The sequence below is a fragment of the Seriola dumerili genome, unplaced genomic scaffold (genome assembly GCF_002260705.1).
Source record: "Seriola dumerili isolate Sdu_G_001 unplaced genomic scaffold, Sdu_1.0 BDQW01000302.1, whole genome shotgun sequence".
Taxonomy (NCBI): Eukaryota; Metazoa; Chordata; class Actinopteri; order Carangiformes; family Carangidae; genus Seriola; species Seriola dumerili.
In genome coordinates, this window is record NW_019174557.1 from 1,028,674 (window position 1) to 1,041,654 (window position 12,981).

A 12,981-nucleotide genomic window follows, 5' to 3' on the forward strand; every position below is an offset into this window, starting at 1 on the left:
TACTTCACTGGCACAAATATCTATAAATATATAGCAGTGTACACCTGATAAATTATCTTTTGCGTCCAAATTTTTGATAACTATTAGTGTCCAAACGTCAACACCCACACGCCCATGATAAATCATCCAAGTCCCTCCCTCCCTGTCAGTCACATATACCGGAAGAAATGGCGACGAGAATACTGCGGCTCCCTCTGCGACTTTCCACCAGAAATACGGCGATAATGAGCCGTAACACTGGCTTGAAAGCATCAAACATACCCAGGACGACTCCAATCCGAACTGCAGTATCGACGCCTTCGGGGGCAATCCTACCGAAACCGGATAAAGTGAGTTTTTTTCTGCCACAGTTACCGACGAATAAACCGACCAGAAATTAGGCAACTGCATGGGCGGGGCTTAGTTCTGAATTGACACCAGCTGTGGTCAATAGGAAGGTAGAAACTCGCTGAGCCAGTCAAATCAACCAATGAAACGTGTGTTTACGCGAACGATGGGGCACTCTCAGGAAGTTCCTAAAACGTATACATAGCTTTTTACGATTTTGTTATAAGTGGACAATTTTATGTTGTCAGTGGAAATATTGTGTAATTAGATGATCGGGTCCTGAATGACTGCTTTGTTTAGCGAGTAACAATTTGACCTAAACACTACACACCCTGCTGTGCGTTGTTGGCAAGAAAGGTCACACTGTTAGAGGAAAATGAAGGATTTATGCTCATATCAGGGGAACACAAGTCTATATTTTTAATTTTTGTTGTACTGTGCGGCTAAAATAACCCTACATTCGATATCAATTACCAACTCGTTGATTTACAAACATCCCCCAATATCTACGACCAAACGGAAAAAATCCACATTAGCCTCTAACTTTTCTCAGACTATTGTATAATTGGAGAAAACAGAAAAATCTTCCTAAAGGCCAAATTAAAGAAGTTGTCCAAAACAGTTTAACAATCGCTGGACTAATGGCTGAAATAACATGCGTGGGGCCAGAGGCAAAGATTAGGCACCGGGCCCGTTATCACTCCCACACACCTCCCACTCTCTGCAGATTTTTCTGCTTTCAGGTTTACCATGTCCAAAAATTAGTATTGGTTAACTTGATACTTTTATTATTAATATGCACTGAAATAATGAAGGTTTTTAAACTACATTTTGGCAGGGGCCCTCTTCAAAAGCAGGCCCCCCATAAAGCTATATATACTGTATGTATAATATTATACTTTATTTCAAAGCATTTTCAATTAGAAACACTTTGAAGTGGTAGGTAAATGCAGTACCCAACCTGTGAAATGTTTCACATAGCCTACTGCTGACAGATTTTGGCTTTGTTACACCCAATGCCTGTCATCTAGATGATCCACCAGCATCTTTTCTCTGCTTTGCTTTGCATTGCGTTGCCCATGATCTTAAATCTAGACTGAAATACTCTATAGCAAGAAGAGATGGGGACTGATTTTATGATTGGTCATCTGGACAGTTCTTGGGTCCACACTTAAATTAATCCTTAATTTTGATGTCACATTTCATCCTCATGTTTTCCAGACACCATTTGGTCTTATCCGTATGACAGTGGTGGTGGTGCCTTTCCTGTATGTTGGAACTCTGATCAGCAAGAACTTTGCCGCTCTTTTGGAGGAACATGACATCTTTGTCCCTGAGGATGACGACGACGATGACTGAGCTTACTAAAGAAAATGAATGGTAAAATCACAGTGTACATTAGCCACACCTTATTTAACCTTTAGACACTGTGGCCTGGACCTTTTTATGCACAATCTTATGCGTTGAAAGGGTGTAGTTTGTGGCATGTTTGCAGGGATGACAACTGGTAACAGCTGAAAACTGATGACATTTTTTATTTATTTACATCCACAGGGTGCTTTGCAATACTGACTGAGAGCATACCAGCCAGCACGGGGACAATGGGGAAGATGGGGCACTTTGACTTCCAAAGACATCCCTCTACCTCCACCCATCTCCCTCCTCTGCTACTTATCTTGTTTTCATTGGAACCATTTAAGAAATCTCATATCATGTGAGGCTGTCAAAACTGCTAATTATAGCCTCACTCTTGTTTGCATGTTTGTGTCTGTCAACTCAATCGACTCAATAAATTACATGTGGAAAACACTTGTTATTTAATCTTAATAGTCTTTGCATGGTGGTTTACAAGTACACAATAGTTCCATAATTATTCTGACTCTTACAAGTCATATCCAGTCATAGCAACACATATTATTGTAGTATAATGATGTTGTTGTTATATTTTGTTATATTTTATATTGGCTTGCTGTCTTTGATTTTCCATGTAAATTTAAAATGGTTATCCTCATTAGTCAGGTCTGTCTTGCTCCCTCCTGAAGTGCAGCGTTGGCCAGTCTCAAGTGTTCGTTGAGGGAGCCCATCTCCAGCTGGCTACGACCCTTCATGTCACTCAGCTCTACATATGCCTCCTTGTAACGGTCATAAGCTGCTTCTTTCTCCTACAGTCAGGGTTGAGACAAATATGGTGGACACATCAAAGTCAAGCAATTGCAAATCTACAACATGTAGGAGTGTATTATTTTTGATCATTTGTATAATGTGAGAAGTCAGATCATAAAACATACCTTGTTGAGAGACTGTACTTCTCTCTGCAGACAGATTATTTCTTTTTTAAGATACTGCAGCTCATTGTCTTTTGCTCTTAGCAGTATCTGAAAGATGTAAAATGTGACCAATTAGTTTTACCACATGAATAATGAATAAAAAAATAATAAACTTTACTGAAAAAGCAATTTTCCAAAGTTATAAGGCAAGGGAATTAAGGCAATACAGTTAAATTAAGTACAACTACGCCACTTTAAATACAGAGAATGAAGTAGAATAACAAGATAAAAAGGATGAAACAAATAATACCTTAAAAAGGGTTTAAGAAGTGATTTAAAGGATATTGTTGATTCTGTAAGCCTCAGAATTTGTTAGAAAATAGTGGAAAAATGCTCATCGTAATATTCTACAACTGAAGGGGATGTTTTCTAATCACTTGTTTTGCCAGACCAACAATCCAAACCCAGATATTTAGGTATATTTACAATATAATAAAACAGTGAAAAGCAGCACAGTGCCACATTGGAGATGCTAGAAACAGAATGTTTCGACATTTTCTCTTGATAAATGACTTAAATGATTTATCAGTTATCAAAATAGTTGCCAATTCATTTTCTGTCGATTAAATAATCAATTAATCAGCTAATCATTGCAGGTCTAAATAGATATTTGAATTTGAATCAGTTTGGGACGCCAGGATGTTTAGAGATAACTTTTTAATTGTAGCACAAGTGACGTAGATGATTGTTATTTTGAAACATGCACTGTAGTTCAGACAGTAGGTGGCAGCATCTGCTGCACAAGAATGTGACCAACCACAGATGCCCAAGACAAATGAGGCCACCAGGAAAAAACAGAAGGAAGGTGCGACAGTGCTGCTACAGGGAGCCACTATTGGGGATACGAGACCAAACAGTAAAAATACTGTGGTCAATCTGTTTTTTTAAAGTGGTAATGACATCCCGCAGCACATAAGTCAAATGTTACTTTTTGCTTCCATATGATGACAGTAAAGTCAATTTTCAGGTTAATATTTCAGGTGCAATAAATGAAACTGGGCTGAGCTGCACCAAGAGGTTAAGATGCTTTAGTATCACCTACTTTTACATGAGTTGAGATTGCGTAGGATCTAATTAGGTCACAAACATTGAACTTGATTTCTATCAATACCTCTACTTCTGACGCAGTGTGCTCGGCCCTGCCAGGAGACACCATGTCCGACCTCTGCCCTGTGATGAAATAACGCATGCGGCTGATCTCTTCCGCCAGTTTGGCCTTAAGCTCCTGAATGAAAGAGAACGTTAAGCTCAGACTATGCTATGAAGAAATATTGTGACCCAGCATGCTTATTAATGTTGTAGCTTATATTTATTTCTTAATGTAACCCTAAAAGAAACAAAAGATAGAATCTGATGGCAATTATATTAATCAATAAAGTGGCATGGTATTGTTTTAAAACAGAATAATATCAGTCATGTACTGTATATAAACCTGGTTCTCTCTTCGGAGCAGCTCCAGCTCTCTCTCCTTGTGGCCGAGCTCCGTCTCCCGGCTCTTGCTGCTCTGCTCGGTGCGGCTCAGCTCCAGGCACCTCTGAGAGTAGCGTTCTGACAGCACATCTAACTCACTGTGCAAGACGTCCGCCTGGGGCCTGACACACACACAACACACATGAGTTGTGGAGTAAATTATAATGTGCTAAATTATCATGCAAGGGGTCATGGTCGAGTGTAGAACATCTTAAGCCTGCAGCGAGAGCCTGTGAGATGGAGAATGCTCTCAGCATGATGACAAAGTGCCTGTAATAGACTTACATGTGCCCTCTGTATGAAGTATCCACGTGTGCAGCGCCTCCAGACAACCTCCTGGCCTTCTCCACCTCTCTCTGCACCTCCTCTCTGTGAGCTGCTCTCAGCGCCTCCATAGCTTTGATTAACAGTTGGCTAATTAGTTACATGTAGGAACTTAATTGTCCACATTGTGGAAAATTATCTTTGGCTTCACTACACAGATTTAACTTTAACACAAGAAGTTAATGGAGGACAGATATCAAGAACATATCATCTATAAACAGAATTATTCTAAAAGACATACAGTAAATACAAGTACAAAAATGCAGTGGCTACTACTTATTTTTAACACCTCCCTGAGGGTAACATTTCAGGTAAAATCATCTTTTTCACTTGGAAACATCTGGGGCTTCTCTATATGTGTCCTGCCTTTATTAACTATTTTCTACAGTTTCACTTTCACTTAACATTTAACTTTACATATCAAATGAAAAATATGAAAAATGTATTAGTTAATACTCAATGTCCTGCATGCCATTCCCAAAGTAGGGTTAGGGTTACATGTCTTCTAACTCAAAATGTAACTTCTCTGCAGGATTTTTTACAAATACAGTCATAACATAATACAGTCGATACATAAATCGCAGTCCAGTGGTGGAAAATAACTACATTAAGTACAATTACTTAAGTATTGTATTTAAGTGCAGTTTTGAGGCAGTTGTAGGTTACTTAAATGGTTCAGTTTCATGCTACTTTATACTTCTAGCCCACTACATTTCAGAGGGAACCATAGCACCTTTTACTCTTTACTCTATTCTATACTTTTATTTGGCAGCTTTAGTTACCTGTTCCAGTACTTTGTAGATTCAGAGTTAATAATACAGTATAATCAATAAATACATTATGGTGTATTATTATAGATCAAACTACCTATTAGTATATAAAGTTGTTAAAATAAACCCAACTTTTCCCAGCTGCAACATTAAAGTGTACATAAGTAATGTATGCATTAATACATCAGTAATTATAACTCGTATATTTTGCTAATAATACTTTTTACTCAAGTAAAATTTTGAACGCGTGACTTTAACATGTAAGACTATATTTGTACACTGTGATACAACTATATTTACTTAAGTAAAAGATCTGAGTACTTCTTCCTTCACTATCACATTCCCCAGATATGTAAAACCAGATATTTAACTAATAATACTTACAAAAATTTTTGTTTATTAAGAGTTTCTAACAATTTATAGAAGTGATAGTAGCAGGAACACAGTGGGATTTAAGGCTATAGTACAGATTTCTAGGATTGTGAGTTAAAAGAATCAGAAATAAAATCTTATGGTATGACGGGGTAATGTACAAGTATGGAAACTGTAAAAATTGTTCTTGTAGGGAATTGTGATGTAAAATTCAAAAATATTATTGTTAGAAAAAAATTCTTAGCAAGAGGTCGACAGATTGCAGCCACATCTTGTAGCTCTCGTCCTTAGATATTTACTACCAAGAAGGGTCAATAATGAACTTTCAAACTCAAGAATGTGATAGAGTAAGTATAATAAAAGCATCTGCTAAGAAAAAACAAACCCTTAACCTAACTTGAATCATGTTAAACTGTATCTCCTCAGCTCCTGTTGCTTAATACTACTTTCTGACTTACCATTAGCAGCTGCCTGGCTCTCCTCCTGCAGCATCTTGTCTCTCTGCTCCTCCAGCTGCCTGATCTCCCTCTCGTGTTTCTCTTGCAGCTCCTGCAGTGCTTTCCGATGGGCTACTTCCATGGCCTCTAGTCTGGCCCTACAGGGGGCCCCAGGGCCACATGGGCTGTCCAACTCAAAGCCCATGGCTGCACGCTCTCTCTTAATGCTCTCCACTTGCTTTCGAAGAGAGTGGGCCTGGGAGACAGATTTGCAGAAAATGTTTGGGGGAATAACGTCATAATTTCCTTGCATTGAAAAGACTTTAAAGGAATGTCTTACTAGTGTTTCTACCCATTACTTTTGTAATTATTTAATGGAGTGACTTTAAGTTCCTTCTTACCTCCTTTTGAAGGGCTTCGGCTGTATTTGTTTGAATAGTTTGTGCATCATTTATAGATGGAGGAGCCCCCTTTGAGCTTGTTAAATCAGCTTGTGAACCATTGACAGAGTGTTCAGCATCCTCACGGCTCGACTGATAAGTCTGGGAGCTAACTAGTGACTGTGATGCCTGTGGGGTGCTTGACTGATCTGCCTGGGCACCAATGAGAGACTGCGCACTCATGTCCCCGAATGACAGCGTTTCGAACTCTGCCCACTTCCTGTTGACCACTGAGTCCATGGTTTCGATGACAGGCACAGGTACACTCCCCTTTTTCAGCTCCATGGAGTCCCACCTGCTGCCCATCTCACTGAAGGGCACTCCCTCCTCAAACCACTTGTTCCGCTCCTCTAATCGCTTCGCTTGCTCGCGGTCCCAGCCCTCCCCTTCTCCTCTCTGACTGGCTGGAGATATGTCAGCGTCCGGATGCCCCTCTACAGTTTGGTGGTGGCGGTCGGCCTGATGGGAGTTTGCAGCTGTGGTGGTGGTGGAGGTGGAAGTGGTAGGTTCATAGCCAGAGTCTTTGCTGGTGAACCGAGCGAGTGGTTGGCATGACGACGGTCTCCGGGAGAGGGAGTTCTCTTTCTCGCTGCCGGTGTCTGATTGGCTGAGGTCAGAATGAGGGAGAGACAAGAAGAGTAGGGTTACACATCAGAAGAAAGATGATAGAGGGGGTTCACTGCAGACAGACCACCCAGTCACTTCGTCGGCATTTCTTCACAGTGTTCAGGAATTTTCACATCTATGTGACTCATATTTAATGAATTACATTCAGGAATTTTGTATATTTTGCAGTAATATGAACAAATAATATTATCACTACTCATAATGTGTAATTTATTTATCTTGTTCCCTATGTTATTTCCTATATGTAGACCTACTATGTTGGTTCTATTACAGAAGACATAGGACCCATGAAGAGCCAAGGTACATGGCCAGTGAAGTCTGTGTGTAAACTGACACAGGCACACACATTATTTAATATAATGTGTCTTTATAGTAGCAGTAGCTTGTTGGTCAACTATGAATTGTCCACTGCCTTTGACCCTTGCGTCTCTTAACCCCTTTTCTTTTTCTCTGTTTTATCTTAGGTCTACATTACTACAATCTGTATTTTTTTAAGTTTAGGTACTTTTTACTCCTCTACATTTACATGGCCTTACATACAAAACACTTGATGGATTTATAAAAATATGATTTTTTTATTAAGGCATCAGCAATAAAAATTATAATACATAGTATTTCTATACTAATGTAGGACTTGCAATGAAGTATTTTTTACAGTGTGATGTTGCTATTTACTACATTAAAGGTAAAGTCAGACTCACTGCGTGTTATTCTGGATCGCCTGCTTTAGTAACTTCACCCACATCCGCCGTATTCTGGAGGTCATAGCAGAGAGAGTGAACACTGCCCTCTTTGTCTGGAGGAGATCAAAAGGCAGATCGAAGACACACACGCACACGTGCGCGCGCGCGCACACACACACACACACGCACTCAGGCCCAGCCACAGACACACAACACACACACCACACTGTTTAAACAGGAAGCAGCAAAACATGAAATTGATGTGGAAATGGGGTGGGGGGGGGGGGGGGGTGTGTCTGACTGTCCATCTGCCTTGTGGTGCACTTTACAAAACGAGCAAAAAAAAAAGTACAGTAAATACACACTTGTATTTGGAGTCCATAGCTCTTCTCTATGTCACAGTCTGACACATGCACACAGGATGTCAGGTTGATCTCTCCGTCCAGATCATCTGACTGCAGCACAATGAGAAGAGCTCAGATTCAATCAGGTCAAATAATTCTTCAGCCCAAACATCAAAGAAGAATGAATTTATCATATAGAATTGTTTTAGGAAAACAGACGTTAGTGGCAACCTTATACATAAAACCCTTTCAACTCATACAGATTGAAATTAATTGTTATAGATTAAAATATAGGAAATGTTCTGACAAATAAGGACATACTTTTATGTCACCTATCAGGTCATACCTCCTCAGCCTCCGAGTCTCTGTAGAACCTCAGAGAAGTGTCACCCAGAACAAACCAGTGTTTCTTCCACTGAGCAAAACACAATAAACACGGACAATCAAATTATTGCGTGGCATAAGATTAGAACACATCGACATTTTGATGCAAGTGGTCGCTTTTCTGGATAGTTTAAACATCATGTCTTATTTTGGTTTTGCATTGTCTGTCTGTGAATGTGACATTGTGGTTAGTACAGGATGCTAGAATACCACAATAACTTCATTTTGGATGAATTAAACTAAAATTGTTGCAAAAATTTTTATTTACCTTGCCATGTTCATCCAGTCTGGACATCCAACCCTTCAAGTAACCACATCTGCAATTAAAGTATGAAGCACAAGCTCTTTAAAAGTATTCTGTAGTAGTTTGATTGTGAAATTACAGGAAACAGAAAGTGTCGTGGCAGACGAACATGTCTTGGTAAGATAGCGATATCATTGTGAAGCATGCACAGAGAGGCAGGCAAAATACTGAAGCATGAAATGTAGGAAACAATATGCAGAATGGGAGCGTAAAAAAAAGGAAGAGGTGTAGTCTTTTTTGAAAACCGTGATCGTCATTGTAAAACAGTGGGAAGTGGGAACAGGGAAGAGAAAGAGGAACTGATGAAAAAAAATTTTAGACTGAGTTGTAAGAAAGCAGGTGCTGTATAACAGAAGATACTCACCACGCATGCATCATGTTGTGCCCGATGTGGGGGAGAGAAAGAAATAAGAGAGACTGAGAAGACGAAACAGCATAATGTGAAGTGAACAGAAAGAGGAAGTTAGCATAGTGTCGTCACACATAGCTCTTATTACTATAGATGGAATTGTTGTGTGAAAGTCAATGAACTGCGTGGTTGCGTGTGATTCACAGCACGGAAATAACAGAATTTAAATTTCTTCATTTTGCGATCATCCATCCCTTTGTGTTTGTTGGCTCAGCAGTTATATGTGTGACGCTGCAACACTGAGACTGCAGGATACACTGGCTTGAACCATCCTAGAATCTAATAATAAAGATAATAAATCATATGAACATGCTGCCCTAAAACATAGAGTGCTAACTAATGGCTTTTTACTGCAAGGTGCTTCTATGAGAGGGGTGCCCGGGGTGAAAAAGCTGAAATAAATATCAAGGAGCTACTTTAGAATGAATGTATGAATGACCCATTTTCCTCCAAACACTCATGTGATTTATACAGATGCAGAAAGTCATGGGACAGTGCTCACCTGTGTCTGCGGGCGTTCAAGAGGAGCTCGCTCCTTCAGCTTTGAGGATAAGTGCCTTCCACTCTGATTATCTGAACTCTATGTTAAAAAAAACAGACAGGATTAAAGATTTTGTTGTATTTAAGCGTATATGTAATTGTGAAAATTACTTCATCGTACCTGTGCATGAAGAGATGCCGCTGACTGTCTTCGAGATGATCGTCCATTCTCAGAGTCCCGACACTTCTCTCGTCTGTCTCTCCCTCTCTCTCTGCCTCTCCCCCTCTCATCTGGCTCAAGTCTTGAACTGTAGGTGTCCAATTCGTCTTGGTGCCTTCAGAACCAAATTATGATGTATAGGAAAGATATGTTTATTCTTTGACACACACATGAACAAACTATAAGAATATATTACATCCTTTTTTTCTCACTGAATTTTCACATACCTCTACAAAGGCTTCAAGAGCACTTTTCTTTGGCCATAACTAAGGCAATTACTCATGGTCAGATCAAAAGATCTTCTAAGTCTTCTGAGTCTACTTTTCAAACATGCTAAACTACTATTTATTTATCTTCCAGCTGCCAAGGGGAGTGTTTTAAGACACACGTACACTAGGAATGCAGAATAAATGAACAGTCATGAGACTTATGTTACGGCAATACATGAATAGATGATGACACCATGCAGTACCATGTGGTACTACTAACCTGTATGTCCTGAGTCTCTCGTCCCTGCATGGGCTGGGACTCTGGTTCCTCCTCCTCAGTCCAGGAAACTCTTCTTCTGACTCCAGCTGGATCTTTGGAATATCAGCCAGCACTATGTAGTCCTCCATGGTCATCCCCACCTCAGATTCAGAAAGATTTATCAACTTTTTGGAGTTGTCATTGACACTGAACATAAGATTAAGAGTCTACAGTCATGCTAAAGTTGAGGGCGATGAGACTGACATAAATTTAGTTTTTTGCTGTTATTAAATCATAAAAAAAAAATATTGCACCAAATGCAATTTAGACACAAGGGTGGCGCTAGATCAAAAGTCAGCGGATCATCAACGTTATTACACTTTATCCTGAGGGGAGCATGAATGTGTGAGTCAAATTTCATGATAAACTATCCAGAAGTGGTGGAAACATTTTAGTATGAAGCAAAAAATGTCAACCTCATGGTGGCGCTAGAGGAAAAGTCAGAGGGTCGCAAAAGTCCACAACACGTCGCGAGTGGAGCTAAAAACCAATGTACAATACGCACCTCCTCAGTTTCTACTGCATCCTTCCTGGGTTCAGAGATCAGCAAGGCCTCCATGCCTCGCCTCATGTTGCTCCTGCTTCTGTCACCGCTGACCTTATTATTCCCCTCGTTGCCTTTATCAGTTTCAGTGACTGCAGCACGGGACACTGAACCGCCAAGCACCTGAGAGTCTGCACCTCGTCTTGATGCAGAAGAACCACGTGATGGTGCGAGGAGTAAGGAGTGTGCGGAGCCCTGCCACGACTCTTGAGAAGGACTCAGTCTGCTTTCTCTTGAGCGGGGCTCCCTCCGTGGGGTGTGGCTGTGCGTACTATAGCCGTTCCTGGATGGTGATACTTCCCGGCTGTTGCGACTGCGAGTGTTGGCCGAGCTGTTGACAGTTGTTCTCGTTCGCGGAGATGCTTGAGATCCTTCATATGAGTTTTTCTGATTGGCCGAGGAGCCGCGGCGGGAGATAAACTCCAGATTCCTGTAGAGTTTCTCAGAGTCCAAACTGTGTTTGTTTGAAGCTTGTGATGGACTCCTCGACTCTCGGCTGCATCCCTTTTGAGCATCATAATTGCTGTTCTGTAAATGGAAGGAGTCTGTGCGCCTGTGAGAAGGGGTAGCCCTCGAGGGTGAGCCAGTCCGAGAGGCAGTGGACCCCCTTCTGCGAGATGGACTGGACCTGCCTGATGTATGCCGAGAAGGACCGTGTGATGGAAGCTGAGAGGAGCCATGAGATGAGGCGTGAGACCGAGCCTGACCCCTAGAGTGGGAGCTTCCTCTCCGAGGTCCCACAGGAGATTCGGTTAACTTGTAGCGGTCTGGACTCACAGAGCTGTGACGGCTTGGAGAATTTCTCTCTGAGTCGGTTCCCTGTCTGAAGTTGGAGTGGTACGTGTACCTCTGTGGGGATTCACTTCTCCAAGTCTCCTGCATATACGTCTCCGTGCTCCTCCTCTGGGAGGGCAAACCAAGGTTGACATTTCTGTAGGGGACGCAGGCTTTGGGCTCGAGAACATAGTTGCTGGGGAGGGGATGTCCCCTCTCGTAGTAACGGTACGCCCTTTTGTTGACCTCCTCCATCTGCCGCTCACCATCACCTTTTCTGTCTGGAGAGAAGTAACCACTCTCTTGTTCCCTGACTCCTCTGGACTCTGTAAATCATACAAGCCTGGGGTCATTGCCTATATCGTATGTAGCCAGTAAGAGAGAATGAGCACAAACATCATGGATATGTTTTTTTGCACTGCTTCTATGTAAGAAATCCCAAGGAAGCTTCATATTCTCTAAGGTCAAGCTCAAGATGCTCCTCTGTAGGTTTTTAGGAACATTATATATCTGTGACTGACCTGATGCCCGGCGGGACCTGTCTCTGCCCCTCCTCTCATCCATCCAGGAGCTTTCAGTGCCTTGGTGGGGAGAAGGGTCCAGCCGGGTCATATCTCTTTGGGCCACACAATGCCTCTCTGAGCTGAGGGATCTGCTCCTCTCTGGACAGTCCCACTGATTTGGAGAGCTGGAGGAGGTAGTGCTTGATTAAAGGATGATGCTGGTGCAAACACAGAATTTTTAACTGTAAAATATGTCAACTGGACAGTCACTTGGCTTGTGACCAGGGAAAAGGCCTCAAAATGTTATAAGGAGTTGTTCTAGGTTAAGAGTAAAATCATTGGCACAACTTCTTCAGTCCACTTTGATGACTGCCTCAACAGACAGACAACAAAAACTGACAGCAAATGAAATACATCGCTTCACTCTCAGTAATTGTTTAGGGTTTCTTGACCCTAAACAATTACTAATACTACAAGCACACGTGCAAAGTATTATGTGGTTCTCATCGAAACACAAAAATAAGGATATATTTAACTGTGCAATACTATAGTTCCTTCAATTACGTCCCTCCTCACAATAAAAGTCATTAAGAGAGCTTCAGATACAAAGTAAAGTTGGGTTGATCCATGCCTTTCACATTACATTTGGTAATGTTTATCCATTGATAATGTAAGAATATTGATCAGTGTTGCTCTAAGCTTAATTTTTTTATA

The 12,981-nt window shown here is 41.2% G+C and overlaps 2 protein-coding genes across 5 annotated transcripts; one reads left to right on the forward strand and one right to left on the reverse strand.

Moving 5' to 3' along the window:
- Positions 1-140: 140 nt before the first annotated feature.
- LOC111231508 (essential MCU regulator, mitochondrial-like) lies at positions 141-2,136 on the forward strand. Its single transcript, XM_022758621.1, has 3 exons — positions 141-329; positions 1,549-1,707; positions 1,882-2,136. Exons 1-2 carry the CDS (start codon positions 168-170, stop codon positions 1,684-1,686), a joined length of 300 nt encoding a protein of 99 aa, XP_022614342.1. The 5' UTR covers positions 141-167; the 3' UTR covers positions 1,687-1,707; positions 1,882-2,136.
- A 102-nt stretch (positions 2,137-2,238) lies between these two features.
- Positions 2,239-9,259, reverse strand: LOC111231507 (TRIO and F-actin-binding protein-like). Of its 4 annotated transcripts, none has more exons than XM_022758617.1 (12): positions 9,174-9,259; positions 8,774-8,822; positions 8,468-8,536; positions 8,143-8,232; positions 7,796-7,890; positions 6,429-7,074; positions 6,049-6,283; positions 4,410-4,521; positions 4,087-4,246; positions 3,766-3,876; positions 2,616-2,702; positions 2,239-2,489 (listed from the first exon to the last, which is right to left on the reverse strand). In XM_022758617.1, the coding sequence occupies exons 2-12, from the start codon at positions 8,798-8,800 to the stop codon at positions 2,343-2,345; spliced, it is 1,779 nt and encodes a 592-aa protein (XP_022614338.1). In that variant the 5' UTR covers positions 8,801-8,822; positions 9,174-9,259; the 3' UTR covers positions 2,239-2,342. The 4 variants fall into 4 exon arrangements, with proteins under 4 accessions (XP_022614338.1, XP_022614337.1, XP_022614339.1 ...); XM_022758616.1 differs by having other exon boundaries at positions 3,766-3,879; XM_022758618.1 differs by lacking the exon at positions 3,766-3,876.
- Positions 9,260-12,981: the final 3,722 nt, after the last annotated feature.

Bases quoted from the DNA above. Each gene is read 5' to 3' on its own strand.
- LOC111231508 (XM_022758621.1), top strand. From the start codon at position 168: ATGGCGACGAGAATACTGCGGCTCCCTCTGCGACTTTCCACCAGAAAT. The intron at 330-1,548 runs GTGAGTTTTTTT...CATGTTTTCCAG, and splicing joins TCCTACCGAAACCGGATAAA to ACACCATTTGGTCTTATCCG.
- LOC111231507 (XM_022758616.1), bottom strand. From the start codon at position 8,800: ATGTCCAGACTGGATGAACATGGCAAG. The intron at 7,075-7,795 runs GTGAGTCTGACT...TTCTGACCTCAG, and splicing joins GCGATCCAGAATAACACGCA to CCAATCAGACACCGGCAGCG. The intron at 2,490-2,615 runs GTATGTTTTATG...CCCTGACTGTAG, and splicing joins AAGTACAGTCTCTCAACAAG to GAGAAAGAAGCAGCTTATGA.